Consider the following 23,360-nt stretch of genomic DNA (forward strand, 5'->3'; position numbering starts at 1 on the left):
ATGTTCTAAGTTTCTGGCTCCCTCCCTCTCTCTCCCCCTCCCCCCCCCCCTCTCTCCCTCCCTCTCCCTCCCCCCTCTCTCCCTCCCCCTCTCTCTCTCTCCCTCTCTCTCTCTCCCTCTCTCCCCCTCCCTCTCTCTCTCCCTCTCTCCCTCTCTCTCCCCCTCCCTCCTCCTCTCCCCCTCCCTCCCATCTCTCCCCTCCTCTCTCCTCTCCTCTCTCCCTCCCTCTCCTCCTCTCCCTCCCTCCTCTCTCCTCCCTCCCTCCCTCTCCCCCCTACCCCTCCCCTCTCTCTCTCCCCCTCTCTCTCGCCCACTCTCTCTCTCTCTCTCTCTCTGTCTCTCTCTCCCCTGTCTCTCTCTCTCTCTCCCTCCCTCTCCCCCTCTCTCTCCCTCTCCCCCCTCCTCTCCCTCTCTGCCTCCCCCTCCTCTCTCTCTCTCTCTCTCTCTCTCTCTCCCTCTCTCTCTCTCTCCCCTCTCCTCCCCCTCCCTCCTCTCTCCCCCCTCTCTCCCCCCTCCTCTCCCTCTCTCTCCCCCCTCCTCTCCCTCTCTCTCTCCCCCCTCCTCTCCCTCTCTCTCTCCCCTCTCCCCCCTCCTCTCCCTCTCCCCCCTCCCCGCCTGGCGCTGGTTCACTGTCGGCATTCAGTGCTGTGTTTCTGGGTGGAGTGAGCAGCGTGGGTTGACTCCCCCTCTGCCCCATTCGCCCAGCGAGGAGGGAGGTTGGTTTCACCCCGACACATGATTGATGGAGCTGCGGACTCCTCGGCGGTTTCTTTCTCCTTGGCGTGTGTGGTTCTGATCTCTCTCTTTTTTTTAATTTGTTTCCCCTCCTCTCTCTCCCCCTCCCCTCCCTGCATGTCTCACTCAGGGTGAGCAGAGTCGGAGAGTCGGATTTGTGTGCGACCCCAGTCTGGGCTGGATGGATGGGAATGGGGAGAAGGGACGACCCATCCGGCCACCGAATCCTGCAGATCCTCACCATCGTCCTCTGCCTCCCAGCAGGTAAAAAAAAAAAGCAAAGACATTCATTCCATCGCACAAAGAAAAGTTGGAAACTCAGTGACTAGTTTTGTTTTCTCTCTCCGAGCTTGGAGTTGCGTGGGTTTAAGTGCCGAGCGCGTCGGATCTTTTGGATGTAGCAAAACAATATTGAGCCAGCTTACTTACTTACTGGAGCCGAGCTCATAGCGTTATAGCAATCGCATTTGTAACTTGTTTGTCTGATCAAAGTAGACGTAAAGTCACACTCACGGGAAATGTGTGGAAAACAGGGGGAAGAAAAAGGTTTTTATTTGAAAGTTGTGCTGCCGTGGGACAAGTTTGTCTTTAAGACTTTGAGTTTGTTGGGAGAACTTTTTGTCCTGTGATCGAGACGAGAGACTAGTAAGAAAGAAACCAAGTTAGACTTGAGTAAACTGGCGATGTATTTGTACAAGTCTTTCTCCCCAGTTGAAGTGTGAATTTAAAACGCGTCTCTTTTTTTTTTAAGACGTTGAGTACAAATGAGCCAGCCAGCCGTGCTGTTGTTGTTCTCTCCTTTTGCCCAACCAAGTGCTTTGAGGGTCTTACAAAGATCCCCCGCAGAATCGGTCTGTTTTTATTGGGGGATGGGCGGCGCTTGGCAACTTCAGCACAACTTTTTACCACTTTGTGAAACGCTTCTTGAAAATAAAATCGCCTGTGTTCCGACATAAACTCTGGCGCAATCTGTTAAGGAACAAAAATACTTTGTGCATACATACATATTGTTCTCCCGTGTTTGACTTGCATTTGCAACGCAGTACAAACCCTTCACTACAGCTTAACCGTAATCTTGATCCATTTTTTAAGAATATCTGCAACTCTTTGATTTAATCACTTAAAGAGTCAAAATGCAGTCTCGGCCCCAATGCAGTAACAATCTTTAATTGTCCCAAACACCCATAGGATTTAAACATGCAGGTATCTGGCTAATTAGTCTTTAGGTTGGTGGAGAGAGACTTTGTCGTGTTCCATCAGCTCTCTTTCCCAGAAGCATAAGATTCATAAATAACACATCGTCGTTTTGCAAATCTGCTTGCACAGAACACAACCGATGCTCCTATGAATTGTTTCCCAATAAAGTAGTTTAATTGCAAATTCCATTTGGCAATAAGCACTGGAGTGGATACACATATTGATTACACTGCACGTTTGATTGAGATTAAGACTGATACAGGAAACGCGATGGTAACGAGCGAGATTAGGATTGAGGATCAGTGTGTGTGTGTCTCTCTCTCTCTCTGTCGTTCTCTCTCTCTCTGTCTGTGTGTGTGTGTGCGTCTCTCTCTCTGTGTGCGCGCCTCTGTGTGTGTGTGTGTCTGTTTGTGACTGTGTGTGTGCCTCTCTCTCTCTGTCTGTGTGTCTCTCTCTGTCTGTGTGTGTCTCTCTCTCTCTCTCTCTCTCACTCTCTCTCTCTCTCTCTGTGTCTCTCTCTCTGTCTGTGTGTCTCTCTCTGTGTGCGCGCGCCTTTGTGTGTGTGTGTGTCTCTGTGTGTGTCTCTGTGTGCGAGCACTTCAGCGTGTCTCTGTTTGTGACTGTGTGTGTGTGTGTGTGTATGCGTGTGGGAGAGTACTGGCAATATATTTCTGAATACCTTAATTGTGTTTATTCACAGTTCTGACCTTTTTTCGTTTTAAATTCATGCTTATTTTCATTGTCAGATCTCCCCCCCCCCCCTCCCCCTCCTTCCTCCTTTCATGCCCTTTCTTTCTCTTGAAGTCCCTTCTGAGTTACCTATGTGGGAAAATCAAGCTGAGCTCCATTGAAGGCTTTGTAATGCAAATTACAATGCCCTCCATACTGTTTGGGACAAGGACCCATCATTTATTTATTTGCCTCTGTACTCCACAATTTGAGATTTGTAATAGAAAAAAAATCACATGTGGTTAAAGTGCACATTGTCAGATTTTAATAAAGGCCATTTTTTATACATTTTGGTTTCACCATATAGATTTTACAGCAGTGTTTATACATAGTCCCCTCATTTCAGGACACCATAATGTTTGAGACACAGTAATGTTGTGTAAATGAAAGTAATCATGTTTAGTATTTTATTGCATATCCTTTGCATGCTTGAAGTCTGCGATTCATGGACATCACCAGTTGCTGGGTGTCTTCTCTGGTGATGCTCTGCCAGGCCTGTATTGCAGCCATCTTTAGCTTATGCTTGTTTTGGGGGGCTAGTCCACTTCAGTTTTCTCTTCAGCATATATAAGACATGCTCAATGGGGTTCAGATCGGGTGATTGACTTGGCCACTCTAGAATTGACCATTTTTTAGCTATGAAAAACTCCTTTGTTGCTTTAGCAGTATGTTTGGGATCATTGTCTTGCTGTTGAATGAACCGCCGGCCAATGATTTTTGAGGCATTTGTTTCAACTTGAACAGATAGGATGTGTCTATACACTTCAGAATTCATTATGCTACCACCATCAGCTGTTGTATCATCAATGAAGATAAGTGAGCCAGTACCTTCAGCAGCCATACATGCCCAGACCATAACACCCCCACCACCGTGTTTCACAGATGAGGTGGTATGTTTTGGATCTTGGGCAGTTCCTTCTCTCCTCCATACTTTGTTCTTGTCATCACTGATACAAGTTACTCTTCATCTCATCTGTCCACAAGACCTTTTCCCAGAACTGTGGTTGCTCTTTTAAGTACTTCTTGGCAAACTGTAACCTGGCCATCCTATTTTTGCAGCTAACCAGTGGTTTGCATCTAGCAGTGCAGCCTCTGTATTTCTGTTCATGAAGTCTTCTGCAGACAGTCATCATTGACAATTCCACTCCTGACTCGTGAAGAGTGTTTCTGATCTGTCGGACAGTTGTTTGGGGATTTTTCTTTACTATCGAGAGAATTCTTCTGTCATCAGTTGTGGAGGTCTTCCTTGGCCTGCCAGTCCCTTTGCGATTAGACAGCTCACCAGTGCTCTCTTTCTTCTTAATGATGTTCCAAATAGTTGATTTTGGTAAGCCTAAGGTTTGGCTGATGTCTCTAACAGCATTCTTCTTGTTTCTCAGTCTCATAATGGCTTCTTTGACTTTCATTGGCACAACTTTGGTCCTCATGTTGATAAACAGCAATAAAAGTTTCCAAAGGCGACTAGGTGCTGAGAGCTCTCTTATATTCCTGCATTAAGGAGGCAATTAAACACACCTGAGCAATTAAAAACACCTGTGAAGCCATGTGTCCCAAACATTATGATGCCCTAAAATGTGGGGACTATGTATAAACACAGCTGTAATTTCGACATGGTGAAACCAAAATGTATAAAAATGGCCTTTATTAAAATCTGACAATGTGCACTTTATCCACATGTGATTTTTTTTCTATTACACATCTCAAATTGTGGAGCACAGAGGCAAATAAATAAATGATGGGTCTTTGTCCCAGACATTATGGAGGGCACTGTAGATGATCAGCCCAGTCCAAATTGCCTATTCTCTCTGTGTCAAAGGGAAGTTAGTGACTAATTTGCATGTTGTTATAGATATTTATTTTCAACAGTTAGTTTTATACTGTGCTCAGTGTACAGAGCAAGCTATTTTAAAGTCACAAGCCCCAGTCTCCGATTGAAACATGTTATGTATATATAAAGTCCGTGGTGATATATACCTTTTTAAATGTGCATCTTTTCATTGAAGCAAGATTGCAATTGTTCATTCAGTGAAAGCTGCTTTAGAATCGAATTTTTGCTGTTTCAAAAGCAACTTCCATTCTTTTATTTTTAAATATGCAGTGAAATCGTACAATGTGTATGCAGAAGCTGGTTTACACTGAAGATAGACACCAAATGCTGCAGTAACTCAGCGGGACAGGCAGCATCTCTGGGTAGAAGGAATGGGTGACGTATCTGGTTGAGACCCTTGTTCAGACTGAGAGTCAGGGGGGGAGAGAGAGACACGGAGATAAGGAAGTGTAAGGTGTGAAAACAAGACATCAAAGGGGATGTGGCGCAGGACATGTCGCGGGGTGATGCCTGTATGGTCGTGAGTAGTCGCTCAAAGAGTCGGACCTTTTTCTGGTCGCTGCTGGATTTTCAACATTTTGACATTTTTCGGAGACCTGCTGCGACTATGACGAGTGCCGGCAGTCGCCGAAAAAATTGTGTATGTGGGACAGGCCCTTAATTGTTTAATACTATTGCCCTTCCTGTGGGACAAAGACCAGTGTCCCATCTTTTACTCCTAATCCATGCCAATACAAGGAGATGATCTAAACTCCACAGTTGATGCCTCTGGGACGGTAATGTGAGCATAGTGGCGATCTACTCAGGGTAGTATTTTCCAAGATAGACTCAAAGTGTTGGAGTAACTCAGTGGGTCTGGAGAAAAAGGGTGGCTGACGTTATCTGGACTCACTTTTAGTTTGATGATCAAGGGTCCCAACCTGAAACATCACCCATTCTTTTATTGCAGAGATGCTGCCCGACCCGCTGAATTACTCCAGAACTTTGTGTCTATCTTTGGTATAAACCAGCATCTGCAGTTCCTTTCTACGCACAGTGTTAAGACTGACAGGATTTAGACTAAAACACAAAAATGCTGGAATAACTCAGCGGATCAGGCAGCATCTCTGGAAGACGTGGATAGGCAATGTTTCGGGTCGGGGCCCTTCTTCAGATTCTGAAACGTCGATTGTCCATGTCCTCCAGAGATGCTGCCTGACCCACTGAGTTATTTTTGTGTTTTAGTTCAAGATGCTCATGATTCCAGCAACTGCAGTTCCACGTATCCAGAAGACCATAACACATCGGAGCAGAATTAGGCCATTCAGCCCATTCGAGTCTGAATTCGAGTCCTGTAGGATTTAGTGTAGAAAGGAACTGCAGATGCTAGTTTCTACCGAAGATAGACACAAAGTGCTGGAGTAACTCAGCGGGTCAGGCAGCATCTCTGGCGAATAAGGATGGGTGACGTTTCAGGTCGGGACCCCTCAGAAGTACTTTCAGTCTGAAGAAGGGCCCCAGCCCGAAATGCCACCCATCCTGTGTCTCCAGAGATGTTGCCTGACCCGTTGAGTTACTCCAGCATTTGTGTCTATCCCCTAGGATTTAGGCTAGGTTGTATGGCCATTATAGACAAATAGCCACACTCACCATCCAAGCTCTACATTTGAACAAGATGCAAGAATGCACTTGTTCTCCAAGGAACAGGACTCTGTGCGAGGCAGTGGTTCGGGGAAGGGACAATAATTGGGCAAAGAACTGCCAAAGTAAATTCAGGATAGTCCTCAATTTCTGAAACGTGACTCTCTGTCAAGCCTTAATCGTAAAGATACTGGGCAGCGATCAAAGTGATTCGCACCAAATTGTGCACTTCACTGGTGAGTTAAATTAATCATTTACTTCTTTTAATAGCGTATCTACTCAAAGATTTGTATCATATTAAAGATAACTGCAATTAAACAAGCATCAGTTGTTTTTATTATTCTGACTAACAGATCTAATTTAAGAAATTAATTATGAAGCAATTATCTACACACTGTGTCTCAGTGTATATCATTATTAAATTAAGAAATGATAACCCGTGCACTGAGAGATTTATAGCAGACACAAGGAACTGCAGATGCTGGAATATTGAGCAAAAAAACACACAAGTGCTGGAGTAACTCAGCAGATGAGGCAGCAGAGTGCTGGAGTAACTCAGCAGGTCAGGCTGTATCCAGGTTCCGTGGTGAACATGGATAAGGGGAAGTTTCGGGTCGGTGCTCTTCTTCAGACTGAAGGGTCCCGACCCGAATAGTCACCCATCCTTTTTCGCAACAGGCGCTGCCTGACCCGCTGGGTTACTCCAGCACTTTGTGCCTATCCACTAGGATTTCGGCTAGGTTGTATAGGTGAGATTTATAGCTCGTGCCTGTAACCAATAACAACAAAGTACGTCAGTGTTTCAGCAGCTGGTTGCCGTGTTTGCCCCCAGTGCGTTTTTTTTGGAGTGGAGTTACAGCTGGTGTAATACAGGCCAGCACAGCCCCAAGCACAGCCCCAAGCCTGGCTGTGGGACTATAACTGCAGGGGGAAGAGGTGGCTACTTCTGCCTGGGCTACCAATCCCATTTTGTCTGCCCCATCCCACACTGGAGGTGATTGAATGACCGGGCGACAAGCAGAGGGGATTTCCCTTGGCTATGTTGGCCTCCATGGGTCAAAGGTACCATCACCGTTCGCAGTGCCAGCAGTTCTTTAGGTGAGGTGTAGAGAAGTATCCCGGTCCCAAAGGACAGAGGCGTTGCATTCAATGCAAGAGCGTTGGAAATGACAGGAAAAGTTAATTTACAAGTAACCTATCTCATCTCTCATAGAGTCACGCAGTGTGTAAACAGGTCCTTCAGTCCAATTTGGTTTGTTATCGTCATGTGTACTGAGGTACAGTGAAAAGCTTTGTTGCATGCTATCCACACAGATCAGATAATCCTTTACATTCATACAATCAAATCAAACTCAGGACAATAGGTGGAGCAAAGGCAAGAATGCAGAGTGCAGAATATGGTTCTCAGCATTGTAACGCATCCGTTCCACAGACAAAGTCCAATGTCCGCAGTGGGGCAGAGGTGAGTTGGACAGTCCCCCAGCTTACGCAAGGACCGTTCAGAACGCTGATGATAGCAGGGAAGAAGCTGTCCCTGAGTCTGGTGGTGTGGGCTATCAAGCTTATATACCTTCTGTCGGATGGCAGCAGGGAGGAGCAGGAATGGCCGGGGTGGGACAAGTTTTGACTATGTTGGCTGCTTTTCCGAGACAGCATGAAGTGCAGATGGGAGTCTAGTCTGGGTGATGGACTGGGCTACATCTACAACTCTGCAATGTCTGGTGGTTTTGGCCAGAGCTGTTCTCAAACCAAGCTGAGGTGCAACCCAACAGTATGCTTTCTATGGTGAATCTGTAAATGTTTGTACGGGTCATTGGAGACGTGCCCAAGTTTCTCAGTCTCCTGAGTGAGTAGAGGCGTTGGCGTGCCTTGTTGGTTGCCGTAACAACGTGGCGAGAAGCTGGTCCTTTCGACTGTCCATGCTCGTGACACATCATTTAACACTGAGATCCACGGCGAGACCCTGAACCACTTCTGTGTTGCCGGACCCCCATCTTGATGATGAAACTGGCCATTGCATGAACTCCCCGCCCGCCAGCACGGACTTTGACCGACCAGGGAGAAAAGGCACAGAAACACTGCAGTAACTCAGCGAGACAGGCAGCATCTCTGGAGAGAAGGAATGGGTGACGTTTCGGGTCGAGACCCTTCTTCAGACAGTGAGGTCTTTCTTCCAGCCAGTCAGCTCAGTCTAAAGAAGGGTCTCGACCCGAAACATCGCCTATTCCTTCTCTCCGGAGATGCTCCCTCACCCGCTGAGTTACTCCAGCTTTTTGTGTCTACCTTCAGCTCAGTTGGACTTTGTTCTCATTCCCAACACCAGACGTCTAAACACTCCATTCTGAGCTCTGTTCCTTGAGGAGATGACCAGGCAGATAGAGGCAGAGCTTTGAGGATATGCTCGACACATCCCTGTGGGTGAAAATGAGAGTTTAGTGTATTCTTTTATTTTATTCTTCATTACTAATAAATTATTAATAATAAATATTATTTATGAGTTATTATTGTGTGCAGAGTTGAGTGTGAGCTTAGTTTGTTGTCACGTGTACCGAGGTACAGTGAAAAGCTCTTGTTGCATGCTAACCTGTCAGCGGAAAGACTATACATGATTACAATCGAGCTGTCCACAGTGTACAGAAACATGCTAAAGGGAGAAAGTTTAGTACAAGATAAAGTCCAGTAATGTCCGATCAAAAATAGTTTGATGGTCTCCAAAGAGGTAGCTAGCAGCTCAGGACTGCTCTCTAGTTGTTGGTAGGATGGTTCAGTTGCCCGATAACAGGTGGGAAGAAACTGTTTGTGAATCTGAAGGTGTGCGTTTTCACATTTCTGTACCGCTTGCCTGATGGGAGAGGGGAGAAGAGGGAGTGGCCGGAGTGTGACTCATCCTTGATTGTGCTGGGGTCCTTGCTGAGGCAGTGTGAGGTGTAGATGGAGTCAGTGGAAGGGAGGTTGGTTTGTGTGATGGACTGTGCTGTGTGTATGTAGATAATAATAATAATAATATATCTTTTATTGTCATTGCACGTCAGTGCAACGAGATTTAGTGTGCAGCTCCACTGATGGAGGTGTAAATGTAATGTCTCCACTGACTGCTGGGGGTCTCTGGCCCACAGCTACTGGGAGCGGAGATTGAGCCTATAGAACGGTATTGAGAACCACTAGGGTGGCATAGTGGTCGAGCTGCTGCCTCAGAGCACCGGAGACCCAGGTTCGATCCCGACCTCGGATTATGCCTGTGCTGAGTTTGCACGTTCTCCCTGAGACCCGCACAGGTGCCTCCGTGTGCTCTTGTTTCCTCCCACATCCCAAAGACGTGCAAGTTTGTAAGTTAATTGGCCTCTGTAAATTTCCCCTAGTGTGTACGGGAGGTAAATGGTCACGCCGTTGGAAACTATAAAATTAAGAGAATCATCGACAGAGACATGAAAGGGTTGTCTTCCCTCAGAGAAGAAATTCATACCAAGGAGTGCAGATTTAAATCAACTGGGTACGAGGATTTTAATATGTTTTTTAATTGTCAGAAAGCTGGTTGGATTTGTTTCATTTTCTGCACAATATTGGCATCATGTTCAGCGCAGGCATGGTGGGGCGAAGGGCCATTATTATTTATTGAACATTTATTAGACTGTGTGTTGAGTGCTGTGTTTGCAAACATGATGGGCTGCTGCAGCAAGTGAAAATGTCATGGTTCCGTTTTGGTACATGCGACAATAAAACACTCATGAGTTTTGGGTCTGTAACTCATTGGATCTGTAACTCCAATGCTGCCTGAAGGGATGTTGTAGGGAACAGAACTCCCAATGTGTGTAGAAGGCTTCTTGCGTGGTCACGGACACAGAAACATAAACATTCTACATGGCTCTGTTCATAATTTATAGGAGCAGAATTAGGCCATTCGGCCCATCAAGTCTACTCCGTCATGCAATCATGGCTGAATTATCTTTCCCTCTCAACCCCATTCTCCTGATGGCTGATCTATCTTTGATATTCTGTCTTCTACCCATAATTGCTGACACCCGTTCTAACCAAGAATCTATCTATCTGTCTCTGCCTTAAAAATATCCACTGACTTTGCCTCCACAGCCTTCTGTGGCAGATAATTTCACAGATTCACCACCCTCTGACTAAAGAAATTCCTCCTCATCTCCTTCCCAAAGGATAGGGCAATTATGGGGTAAAAGGAGCAAATTAATAATATTAATATATTAACAAGGGGGATAGTTAGCGTGTGTGCGGGGGGGTAGTTAGGGTGTGTGTGGTGGGGGGGGGGGGGGTGGTTAATGTGTGTGACGCCGCATGTCGCCCCCAACCGCATGTTGGGGGAACAGACCCAACGAGTCTGCACTTGGTCTAGTGTCCTTTAATTCTGAGGCTATGACCTCTGGTCCTAGACTTTCCCACTTGTGGAAACATCCTCTCCACATTCTCTCTATCCAGTGTTTGTGGGCAACACTGAGATAATGACCTAGCTGCCCCCTAGGGAGCTTTGAGTCTAGTGTAGAGATACAGTGAGGAAACAGGCCGTTCAGTCCACCGAGTCCATGCTGACCAGCGATCCCCGCACACTAATACGATCCCACACACTTTTATATTTGTACCTCGCCAATTAACCTACAAACCTGTACGGCCACTCCAGTGGGAAGAAACCAAAGATCTCGGAGAAAACCCAGGCTGTCACGGGGAGAACGTACAAACTCCGTACAGACGGCACCCGTGGTCGGGATCGAACCCTGATCTCACCTGGGGTCTCTGGCGCTGTAAGGTAGCGACTCTGCCACTGTGCTGCCCCAATCACTGGTCTGATTCTGTGCTGACGAGGGAACGCCACATGAATGGTTTATTAGCAGAATTACTAAGGGCAGAAAATGGCTTTTACATCTAAGGAATACAATTTGTAATCGTACAAACCTTGTAGATGTTCCCCGACTGATGGCATTAAATCGATTACGTGCCGTAATAAGAGTTGTCATCTCCTGATCATTCCTTGATACACCGTTCCATAATCACTTCACCCGCTAATCCAGCTGTACGTACGCCAGCTAAAGAACTCCTTCGCCAGATTTGGATGACAATTACGCGATGGGGATGCTTTGTGCTGTCATTTCTAATGTCGTCCGAATCCCGCTAATTAGATTGTTGTCTCTGAATCACTGCCTGGTATCCACTTCCATCGAGATATAGCTCACTGATTGAGGAATTGGTTCAAAGTGCCCGTGATGCTTGGAAAGAGTATGTGCGAGGATTACAACAACATCGCAGCATAAGAGGAGGCCATTTGGCCCTTCTTACGAGTGCTAGCTCTTTGAACGTGATCTCCAAATCCATTGGTCGACGTTTTCTTTTTCTTAAAGAGTAGATAGACACAAAAAGCTGGGGTAGCTCAGCGGGACAGAACAAGGGGCTCCACCCGAAATGTCACCTATTTCTTTTCTCCAGAGATGCTGTCTGACCCACTGAGTTACGTCACGCAGAGGATGTTTCCACTGGTGGGAGAGTCTAGGACCAGAGTTCATAGCCTCAGAATAAAAGGATGTTTCTTTTAGGAAGGAGATGAGGAGGAATTTCTTTAGTCAGAGGGTGGTGAATCTATGGAATTCTTTACAGGTGTCAGAGATTATGGGGAGAAGACAGGAGAATGGGGTTAGGATGGAGAGATAGATCAGCCATAATTGAATGGCGGAGTAGACTTGATCCAGCTTTTTTTATGTCTACCTGCAGTTCCTTCCTACACATTTTCTAGTAGGGGAGTGTAGGAGGTAAAAGTATCATCTTGTGTATGCATGCATGTGTGTTTTGTATCTTCCTCAAAACGCTACGCACTAGCGTTTAAATTTTTACATATTCCGAGGTAGGGGAGTGCTGGAATCTTGCGCTCGGCAACAGGTTAAGTTGGGGACCACGCCTACCATGGGGGCTACGGGTTAGTGGTGCAACATTGCGTTGGGGAACGGCTGGCGTTGGGGGAGCGGGTGAGTGGTGGAATATTGCGCTGGGGGAGTCTGCACTTGATCTAGTATAATATAAACCTATATATTTATAAACCCGTATAATATAAGGATATATAATATAATTCTGAATTCTACATAAATAATTAGACACACACAGACACACGTGCAGTTTAAATTGGCATATTTAAACCATTAAACTGGCTGCCAATTCTATGTAGTTGAGTGTTTAAGAAGGAACTGCAGATGCTGGAAGATCTACGGTGGACAGGAGTGCTGGAGAAACTCAGCGGGTGCAGCAGCATCTATGGAGCGAAGGAAATAGGCAACGTTTCGGCCCGAAACGTTGCCTATTTCCTTCGCTCCATAGATGCTGCTGCGCCCGCTGAGTTTCTCCAGCACTTTTGTCTACCGACTATGCAGTTGAGAGTTTGTATGGATGGTTATTTGACCACACTCTGCTTGTCTCCACAGTTAGCTGCCAGTGCCGGATACTGAAGTGCAACTCTGAGTACCTGTCGGCCACGTCTGGGCTTCACCAGGGCGGTGAGGAGTCGGTGGAGTTCTGTGTGGCGCTGCGTGCCTACTCGCAGTGCACGCGGCGGACAGCGCGGGCGTGCCGCGGGGACCTGGCCTACCACTCGGCCGTGCACGGCATCGAGGACCTGATGAGCCAGCACAACTGCTCCAAGGTGGGCCCCACGCACGGGCCCGCGCCAGCGCAGCCCACCTCGCCGGACTGCATGGTGCACTCCGACGCGCCCGAGACCTGCAACTACGAGAAGAGCCTGGCGCAGCAGGGGAGGCAGGCCAACTACACGCACTGCGGGCTCTTCGGGGACCCTCACTTGCGCACCTTCTCCGACGACTTCCAGACCTGCAAGGTGCGCGGGGCGTGGCCCCTCATCGACAACAGCTACCTGTTCGTTCAGGTCACCAACGTAGCCGTGGTCCACTCCTCCAGCGCCACCGCAGTCAGCAAGGTAGGTCCGAGCCTCGACCACTCTGCCTGGGGCTAGCAGGAGAGGGCCGAGCGGCCACCCCGCTCTCCACTGTTCAACCAGCGGTCAACAGAGGTGGCGCAGCTGGTAGAGCCGCTGCCAGTAATGCCCCTGTCCCACTTTAGAAACCTGAACTGAAACCTCTGGAGACTTTGCGCCCCACCTAAGGTTTCCGTGCGGTTCCCGGAGGTTGCAGGTGGTTGCCGGAGGTTGCAGGTAGTTGAAGCAGGTAGTAAGACTGACAAAAACCTCCGTGAACCACACGGAAACCTTGGGTGGGGTGCAAAGTCTCCAGAGGTTTCCGTTCAGGTTTCCTAAGTGGGAAAGGGGCATTAGGATGCCAGTTCGATCCTGACTTCCCGCGTGTGACCTCCAAGTGCTCCGGTTTCCTGCTACATGCCAAAGACGTGAGGGCTTGTAGTTTGGTGCTCATGGAGGCAGAGGGCATGCAAGAAGGCCCTTTGGCCCATCATGTTCATACTGTCCCTCAACTGATCCCACACTTGCCCCATTTTATTCCCCTCAAATTCCCATGGACTTCCCCACATCCTACAACTCACCTACACAGAAGGGCCAGTTTACGGAGGCCAACACTGAATGGCTTCGTGTAGATGTCTGAGCTGGACAATGCTGTTCGCAGAACAGGGGCGGCACGGTGGCGCAGCGGTAGAGTTGCTGCCTTACAGCGCCAGAGACCCGGGTTCAACCCTGACTACGGGCGCTGTCCGTACGGAGATTGTACGTTCTCCCCGTGACCTGCGTGGGTTTTCTCCGGGTGCTCCGGTTACCTCCCACACGCCAAAGACCTGCAGGTTATCAGGCTAATTAGCTTGGTAAAATGGCATATTGTCCCTACTGTGCAGGATAGTGTGAGTGGGCCGGGACCCAGTGGCCAAAGGCCCTGTTTTCGTGCTGTATCTCTAAACTGAACTGAAGTGACGCACAGAGTCCGTGAGTTTGCAGCAAAGTGGAATAAGCACAAGATGCTGGAGTAACTCAGCGGGACCGGCAGCATCTCTGGAGAGAAGCAATGGGTGACATTTCGGGTCGAGACCCTTCTTCAGACTGGGTCTCGAGCCTCGACCCGAAACGTCGCCCATTCCTTCTCTCCAGAGATGCTGCCTGTCCCGCTGAGTTTCTCCAGCATTTTGAGTCTATCTTGGGTTTGTAGGTCTCTGTGAATTGCCCCTAGTGTGCACGGAGTGATAGTGGGAGAACATGGAACTAGTGTGGATGGGCGGTCGATGGTCATCGTGGGCTGAAGGGCCTATTTCTATGCTGTAACTTTCAATCAGTCAATGAATAAATCTTCACTGATTGTGAAACACACACACAGAGCTGAATTAGCCGGATGCTGATCAACGTTCTTCCATACATTGCCATGCCCTGTCTGCCTCCACCACACGCCACCCTCATCCACTCTTGCATCCTCCGAGTTCCCAGCAATTCCTGCCACAGACCCAGGCCGGTTTGCTTCCAGCACTGTGCCACGTTTAGTCAGTGCCGCACCCTAAAGATGAGATTTTTGAGCCGCTGCCAGAAGTGATTAGACAGGGGACACGGTGACTGAACCTGCCTGTGCTTTCACGTTCGATGAAGGATGGGATCCGTTCACGAGCTGACAGTCGCGAGAATGTTCCATGTTGCATTCTTGTTGTTGAAAGGCCCCAACTCAACCAAACGTAGACAACCTGTTAATGTATTTTAGCAGATAAGGGTTCCTTTCTCTCTCTCTCTTCCTCTCTCTCCCCCACCTCTCCCCCACCTCTCTCCCACCTCTCTCTCCCCCACCTCTCTCTCCCCACCTCTCTCTCCCCCACCTCTCTCTCCCCCACCTCTCTCTCCCCCACCTCTCACTCCCCCACCTCTCACTCCCCCACCTCTCTCTCCCCCACCTCTCTCTCCCCCACCTCTCTCTCCCCCACCTCACCAGTGCTGTATTGGGCTCCTAGAGCCCACGTTATTGAGCGGTCATTATTGCTTTGTTCACCTTGACCCACACTGCCCACTCACTCCACACTGACCCGTCCTCTCCAGAGCACAGTGCAGAGGTGCCAACAATTGGACAACGCTGCCACCTGGCTGTCAGTCCAGGGACTGCCCAGTGGCACAGCGGTAGAGTTGGCGCCTCACAGCGCCAGAGACCGGGGTTCGATCCTGACTACGGGTGCTGTCTGTACGGAGTTTGTACGTTCTCCCTGTGATCACATGGGATTTCTCTGGGTACTCCAGATTCTTCCCACGCTCCAAAGACATGCAGGTTTGTAGGTTAATTGGCTTCGGTAAAAGAATTGTAAATTGTTCCTTATAGAAAATAGACAATGGGCAATAGGTGCAGGAGTAGGCCATTCGGCCCTTCCAGCCAGCACCGCCATTCAATGTGATCATGGCTGATCATCCCCAATCAGGACCCCGTTCCTGCCTTTTCCCCATATCCCCTGACTCCGCTATCTTTAAGAGCCCTATCTAGCTCTCTCTTGAAAGTAGCCAGAGAACCGGCCTCCACCGCCCTCTGAGGGAGAGAATTCCACAGACTCACAACTCTCTGTGTAAAAAAGAGTGTTTCCTCGTCTCCATTCTAAATGGCTTACGCCTTATTCTTAAACTGTGGCCCCTGGTTCTGGACTCCCCCAACATCGGGAACATGTTTCCTGCCTCTAGCGTGTCCAAACCCTTAATAATCATATATGTTTCTATAAGATATCCTCTCATCCTTCTAAACTCTAGAGTGTACAAGCCCAGCCGCTCCATTCTCAATTCTGTGTGTAGGATAGTGTTAGTGTACGGGGATCGCTGAGTGGCACGGACTCGGTGGGCCGAAGGGCCTTTTTTCATGCTGTATCTCTAAAGTCCAAAGACTGCCATAGTGTACTCTTTGCCAGTTGATTAGCCAGTATTTAACCGGGGATATTTTACCAATATAACCTGATCCTGGCAGTGATAATCTTAAAAGAAAAAAAAAAGTCATAAGAATTAAGATTGATCAGTATTTAAAAAAAATGTACAGTCTTGTCTATCTAGCGCACGTGAGCTGAGCATGAACTGTGGACGGACCTTTGCATCTCGTCCCACAGTGGCAGCGGGTAGAGCTGCTGCCTCACAGCGTCAGAGACCCAGGTTCAATCCTGACCTCGGGTGTTGACTCTGTGGAGTTTGCACGTTCTCCTAGTGACTGCGTGGGTTTCCTCCGTATGCTCCAGTTTCCTTCCCACCTCCCAAAGACGTGCAGGTTTGTGAGCGAATTGGCCTCCGTAAATTCCCCTTTGTGTGTAGGGAGTGGATGAGAAAGTGGGATAACATAGAACTGGTGTACATGAGCGATCGATGGTTGGTGTGGACTCGCTTGGGGTGAAGGGGCTGTTTCCATGTTGCATCTTTCAACTAATCAATCGCACCCAATTGGCAGTTCCCAGTCCGTATAGACAATAGACAATAGGTGCAGGAGTAGGCCATTCAGCCCTTCGAGCCTGAACCGCCATTCAATGTGATCATGGCTGATTATCCCCAATCAGTACCTCGTTCCTGCCTTCTCCCCATATCCCTTGACTCCGCTATCTTTAAGAGCCCTATCTAACTCTCTCTTGAAAGCATCCAGAGAACCTGCCTCCACTGCCCTCTGAGGCAGAGAATTCCACAGACTCACAACTCTCTGTGAGAAAAAGTGTTTCCTCGTCTCCGTTCTAAATGGCTTGCTCCTTATTCTTAAACTGTGGTTGCAGCTTATACAGATGCTTTATAAATGTATTTAGGGATGTCCCTAACAGGCTTTTGTACTTGCAGTTGCTGAACCCTCTAAAGTATATCCTCGATGACCCTTTAATCTGTCAACACTTGGGTCAAATCAATATCTTCTCATTGTCGACTTATGCTGTGTGCTACAGTTCTGCACATCTCAAATTAATCTTCCTGCAGCTCCTCCGTTAGAAAGGAAACAACCTCTATCTGGCCAAACTCTTCATCACCACAAAACTGTGCTTGTTCAAAGAGAATTAAAATCCCTCAAATTGCCTCTGTGATTATCTGAGATCGTGCCTGATCCCTCCTTTCATTCATTTTCATGTCCAATTGCTCGATCCCAAGTTATAGAACATATTGCAGCATCAGTACAGCCCACAATGCCTGTGCCAAACATGATGCCAAGCCCAACTAGCCTCATCTGCCTGACCATGCTCCATATCCTGCCATTCTCTGCATTCCCATGAAGCTCATCTAAAAGCCTCTAAATGTGTATCCACCTCCACCACCACCCATCGCAACACGTCCCAGACACACACCACCCTCTGTATAAGATCATAAGTGATATGAATAGAATTAGCCCATTCGGCCCATCAAATCTACTCCGTAATTCAATCATGGCTGATCTATCTCTCCCTCCTAACCCCATTCTCCTGCCTTAGTTTCATAAACTTTGACACCCGTACTAATCAACAATCTATATATCTCTGCCTTAAAAATATCAGTGGCAAATAATTCCACAGATTCACAAACCCTCTGACTAAAGCAGTTCCTCCTCATCTCCTTCCTAAATGAACGTCCTTTAATCCTGAGGCTGTGACCTCTAGTCCTAGACTCTCCCACTGGTGGAAACATCCTCTCCACATAATGATATAAAGAAAACCTTGCTCTGCACTTTGCCCCAATTAGAACCTTCTGATTCCCTCTGTAGCCAAGAATTTCTCAAGATCCAAGAACATGCTCAGCCAATAAGCCTCCATAGTCTCTGGAGTGGAAAATTCCATAGGTTTGTGCCTCTGTGAGTATCGAATATCCTGAATGTGAATCAGAGTCTGAAGAAGAGTCTCGACCCAAAACGTCACCTATTCCTTTTGTCCAGAGATGCTGCCTGTCCCGCTGAATTACTCCAGCACTTTGTGTCTTATCTTCGGTGTAAATCAGCATCTGCGGTTCCTTCCTACCTCTTCACTACCACAACTCTCCAGCCCTGGTAACATCCTGTGCACCTTCCATTACTTCCTTGTACACTGGACTCCAGCTGAGTGTTGGTTTATGTATGTTGGTGTGAACCTCCTTACTCTTACACTTCACGGTCCTGGTCCATGAACGATTAGCCTTTAACTGAATGTGTTCCTCACCAAGACCCTTCAAACATATTTTCCGTTTGCCCTGCGACCTTCATTCAGTCAGTGGATTTCAGAGCGTGGCTGCCTGTATTGGAGTAAATCCCTTTGGAAATTATCAAAAGGTTCGGAAGACCCTTTGAATCTATTCTAGTCCTTACATGCTCCCTGAACCCTGGAAACTTTAGACGTAGTTTAAATCTTGAGTCAGTGCAGATTAGTTTAACTTGGCACCAAGTTTAGCACAGGCATTGTTTGAGGTTAGTTTATTGTCACGTGTACCGAGGTACAGTGAAAAGCTTTTAGTTTAGTTTAGAGATGCAACGCGGAAACAGGCCCTTTGGCCCACCGAGTCCGCGCTGACCTGCGATCACCCCGTACACTAACACTAGGAACCATGCACAATTTTACCGAAGCCAATTTACCTACAAACCCGTACGGCTTTGTCATGTGATAGGATTCTGGCGAAAACCCACGTAGGTCTCGGGGAGAACGTACAAACTCCCTACAGACAAACACCTGTAGTCAGGCCCTTTGGCCCACCAATGCCACGCCGACCATCCATCACCCATTCACACTAGTTCTATGTTATCCCGCTTATCCCCACTCCTTACACACGTAAGGGCCTGTCCCACGATGCGAGTTTACCCAAGAGCTCTCCCGAGTTTAAAAAAAAATTAAACTCGTGTTACTTCATCACGTATTTTTTAATATAAGAGTATTTTTACATGAGTATTTTTACTCTTGGAAATTTTTAACACTGTTGAAAAAAACTTCACGAGTTACCGCGTTTCCCGAGTACCTGCCGTTAGCATTACGAGCCGTCCACGAGCTCCGACGTACCCGCTACGTACATTCTACGTACTTACCACGAGTTTGATTTTTTTTTTAACTCGAGAGAGCTCTTGGGTAAACTCGCATAGTGGGACAGGGCCTTAAGGGCAATGTACAGAGGCCAAATAAACTACAAACCCACACGTCTTTGGGATGTGGGAGGAAACCAGGTCACCTGAAGGAAGGCCACATGGTCCCAGGGTTGTCTTTGAACATCAGGCCACAAAGGGGAAGGGCATTCGCTCTTAGCTGGTAACACTGAATATCTCTGTGCAAAGATAAAATGGATGCACTCATCTCCCACACATAGGGAACGTACTGTTCTATGTTCTACATCAGTTGGCTGAGGGTGAGTGGAACCTGTGTCCACAATCTCGGACAGCTTGGGAGTGGTGAAAAGACAACTTCCTTCCCCCTGCGTGTGACAACCAGGGGAGGTAACACAGGAAGGAGAAGTTTCCTCGCGGCAGGGTGAATCATGTGGGATTTCAAATGGAATACAAGTACTGACATGAGTCATTTGGCCTCACCCATCCGTGCATTCCTGCATCACTCTGATCTCATAGCCACAGAGTGATGCAGCGTGGAAACAGGCCCTTCGGCCCAACTCGCCCACACCGACCAACATGTCCCAGCTACACTAGTCCCACCTGCCCATGTCCATATCTCTCCAACCCTGTTCTATCCATGTACCTGTCTAATTGCTTTTTAAACATCGCAATAGTCCCTGACTCAACTACCTCCTTTGTCAGCTTGTCCCATACATCTGCCACTCAGATTCATATAAAATCTTTCCCCTTTCAGCATAAACCTATGTCCTCTGGTCCTCGATTCCCATTCCCTAGGCAAGAGACTCGTCTCTAGTGCATCTACCCAGTCTATTCCTCTCATGATTTTGTACACCTCTATAAGATTGCCCCTCATCCCCTGCGCTCCAAGGAATAGGCTGCTTGTTCCAGCCTCCTCAACCTCCTCCATCTTCCCTCATCTAAGTGACGGTTTTTGTTTTTAGCAATACAGTGTGGAAACAGGCCCTTTCGGCCCAATGAGTCCGCACCGACCAGCGATCCCCGCACATTAACGCTATTTAAAGGGCCTGTCCCACTAACGCGACTTTTCAGCGACTGTCTTCGACCTTCAAGCTCGAGGGCGCTCGCCGGATAAACCGCGAGCCGGATCGATTGTCTGCGCACACACAAACACATTGCAAAGTCGGGGGCCAGGGAAAGCGGGGGAGCGCTGTCTGAAATTCACATCCGCGATGAAGGTAAAAAATGGCTGGCACAGTTACGGTAGGGAGCGTGGTGAGTGGGGGGGGGGAGGGGGGGAGTGAAGGGGGGGGGAAGAAGGATTGGAGACACTTTTAAGAATCCAGACAACTTTTAATAAAGTTTAGCGGGCATTTAACATTACCGGTCAGTTTACTTACCTTTTTTTTCTCAACGAGCTTTACCTTCGACTACCCTCGATTACCTACGAATAACATGCCGACCTACTATGACCTACCTCGACTAAACCTACGAGTAACAAAATATCGATTTTTTTTCCATGGCGACCTTTATTTACTCACAAGCATGTTGGAAAATATGCCGCGACCGAGCTGAGGCCTCGAGTACGTGGGGACTACTCTCGAGCATGAAGGAGAGTTACAAAGACCTCCTAGGACCTCGTGTCGACCATGTTGCGAGTATGAGTCGAGGGCAAACTCTTCTCAACTCGCGAATTAGGTCGTCGCAGTGGGACAGCCCCTTAACACGCACTAGGGACAAATTACACTTACACCAAACCAATTAACCTACAACCTGTACGTCTTTGCAGCATGGGAGGAAACCGAAGATCTTTTAGAAAAGCCACGCAGTTCACGGGGAGAACGTACAAACTCCGTACAGACAGCACCCAAAGTCTGGATCGAACCCAGGTCTCCGGCGCTGCACGGCAGCAACTCTACCACTGTGTCGCCCTGTACAGTGATGCATCTGTGGCGTTGCTGCCTCTCGGCTCCAGCGACCCAGGTTTATCCTGACCTCGAGTTCTCTCTGCGTGGAGTCCGCACGTTTAATCATGACTTGGGTAAATTGTGCGCTATAAATTGCTCCTTGTATATCGTTGAGTGGTGGAATATTTGGGGAGCGGAACTGCTGGTGATGAGGGGGAACGTAAAATAAGATTAAATTACGACATTTAAACAATGGATACATTGGTCAGTGCAGACCTGACGGGCTGAAAGGCCTGTATTCATTATGTAGTCCCATCTAAAGATATCAGCACAAGGTTTTGTGTAGGAAAGAACAGCAGATGCTGGTTTAAATGGAAAGTGGACACAAAATGCTGGAGTAACGCAGCGGGTCAGGCAGCATCTCTATAGGGAAGGAATGGGTGACGTTTCGGGTCGATCTGAAGAAGGGTCACCCATTCCTTCTCTCCAGAGATGCTGCTTGTCCCGCTGAGTTACTCCAGCATTTTGTCTGCATCTCCTCGATTCCCTCTTGCTTTAAGTCAGCCAGGGATTTTCGGACTCACTTTTGTGTTAGTGGTTCTGGGTTTGTGGTTTTGGTCTTGTAACTGGCTGGAGATCTGCTGTGGTGAAATGGCTGGAGCTCTAACATCTTTCTCTCTCTCCCTCCCTCCCCCCTTCCATGTCCCGCCAGATTACGATCATCTTCAAGAGCTTCCAGGAGTGCGTCGAGCAGAAGGTCTACCAGGCGGAGACGGACGACCTGCCCGCAGCCTTCGTGGACGGCTCGCGTAACGGCGGCGACAAGCACGGGGCCAACAGCCTGTGGGTGGCGGAGAAGTCGGGCGGGCAGCACATCGAGATCCAGGCGCGGTACATCGGAACCACGGTGGTGGTGAGACAGGCGGGACGCTACCTCACCTTTGCCATCCGCATGCCGGAGGAGATCATGAACTCTTTCGAGGAGAACCAGGGGCTGCAGCTGTGCCTGCGCGGCTGCCCCACCAACGAGCGCATGGACTGGGCGCTGTTGCAGGGCCGCGGCCACCAGGACGTGCCGACGCACCGGTCTGCCGCCGCCAAGTGCAAGGAGAAGCTGCCGGTGGAGGACCTGTACTTCTGGTCGTGTGTGTTCGATCTCCTCACCACCGGCGACATGAACTTCACGCTGGCCGCGTACTACGCCCTGGAGGACGTCAAGACCCTGCACTCCAACAAGGACAAGTTCCACATTTACCACCGGACAGCTGACTTGCCGCCAGGGAACTCGTGCCCCGAGGCCACTCTCCGCCACCCTCTCTCCTTCGCACTCCTGCTGCTGCTCTGCTGGATCTGCTGCTCCCTGCCGCACCTATAGCCGGCCACCATCACCGCTCGCTCGCTCTCACCCCCATCCCCCGCACCCTCCTCCCCTCCTCACTTTGTACCCCCGCTCCTTCCCTTCCTCCTGCCTCCCACCCTTTACCCCCCCCCTCCCCTGCCGCTGGCTCGTATCTTATTTAAGATGCCCGCGTGCGCACACACACGACTGTGCATCTCTCTCCCTCCCTCACTCTCTCTCTCCGTTCGTGCTGTCAGCGTCGCTGCCCGTTCGCGGTGGGCTTCCCGTTGGTTTTGTGGTTACGTGTTTGTGATGATCCGTGAGGCATTTGGCGCGGTGCGCGGGATTTGCACCAGGACGTGCCGTTGGGGGTAAACCGAGGCCAGGACCAGGCGTAACTGATCACCCCCCCCCCCCCCCTCCCATCCCAGCCCATCCCTGACCATCCCAATCTCAGCCCCGACTTCCCACTGGGATTCCAGGTCCTGTCTCCCCCCCACCCCTCCACTCAGTCCCAGCCGCCCCCCCCCCCCCCTCCCCAATTCAGTCCCACCACCTCCTCTGCCCAAATCCAACCTCCACCCCCCCCCCCCCAACCCCTTCCATCCATACACCTCCCTCCTTTCCATCCACCCCTCCCCAACCCCCATTCAGTCCCAACCGAACCCCCCCTCTGCCCACGCCCCAACCCTCCCTCCACCCACCCCCAACTCCCCCCTCCACTCACCCACAACCCACTCTGTCCACCCCTCCCTCTGCCCACCCCCACCCTTCTCTCTCTGTGGAACAGAAGAGGTAGTCAGTGTGAGGTTGCAGATTTGCCTTGTTGCACTTTACTGCACCACCCCCTCCCTCAGCCCCACCGTCCGGCCCCTGCAGAAGGGCGAGGGTCTTGCAGAATCTTCCAGAGTCAGTGGCCGCGATCATATTCTGACTGGATCGGTACGTGTGCGTGCGTCTGGTTTATTGTCACGTGTACCGAGGTACAGTGCAAAGCTTTGTTCCGTGCTAACCAACCAGCGGAAAGACAATACATGATTACAATCCACCATTCACTGTGCCCAGGCACATGATATGGGAATAACGTTTAGTGCAAGGTAAAGCCAGTAAAGTCT

The 23,360-nt window shown here is 49.0% G+C and overlaps 1 protein-coding gene across 1 annotated transcript in view; it reads left to right on the plus strand.

Moving 5' to 3' along the window:
• The window catches only part of rgma (repulsive guidance molecule BMP co-receptor a), a 41,092-nt gene extending 18,327 nt beyond the window's left edge, over nucleotides 1-22,765 (plus strand). The window contains exons 2-4 of the mRNA XM_033050597.1: nucleotides 866-999; nucleotides 12,532-13,040; nucleotides 21,619-22,765. Coding sequence (XP_032906488.1) covers nucleotides 866-999; nucleotides 12,532-13,040; nucleotides 21,619-22,281 — 1,306 coding nt within the window. The 3' untranslated portion in view covers nucleotides 22,282-22,765. The remainder of the gene's footprint in view (nucleotides 1-865; nucleotides 1,000-12,531; nucleotides 13,041-21,618) is intronic.
• The last annotated feature ends 595 nt before the right edge of the window (nucleotides 22,766-23,360 follow it).

This window comes from Amblyraja radiata, chromosome 34 (assembly GCF_010909765.2).
Source record: "Amblyraja radiata isolate CabotCenter1 chromosome 34, sAmbRad1.1.pri, whole genome shotgun sequence".
NCBI lineage: Eukaryota > Metazoa > Chordata > Chondrichthyes > Rajiformes > Rajidae > Amblyraja > Amblyraja radiata.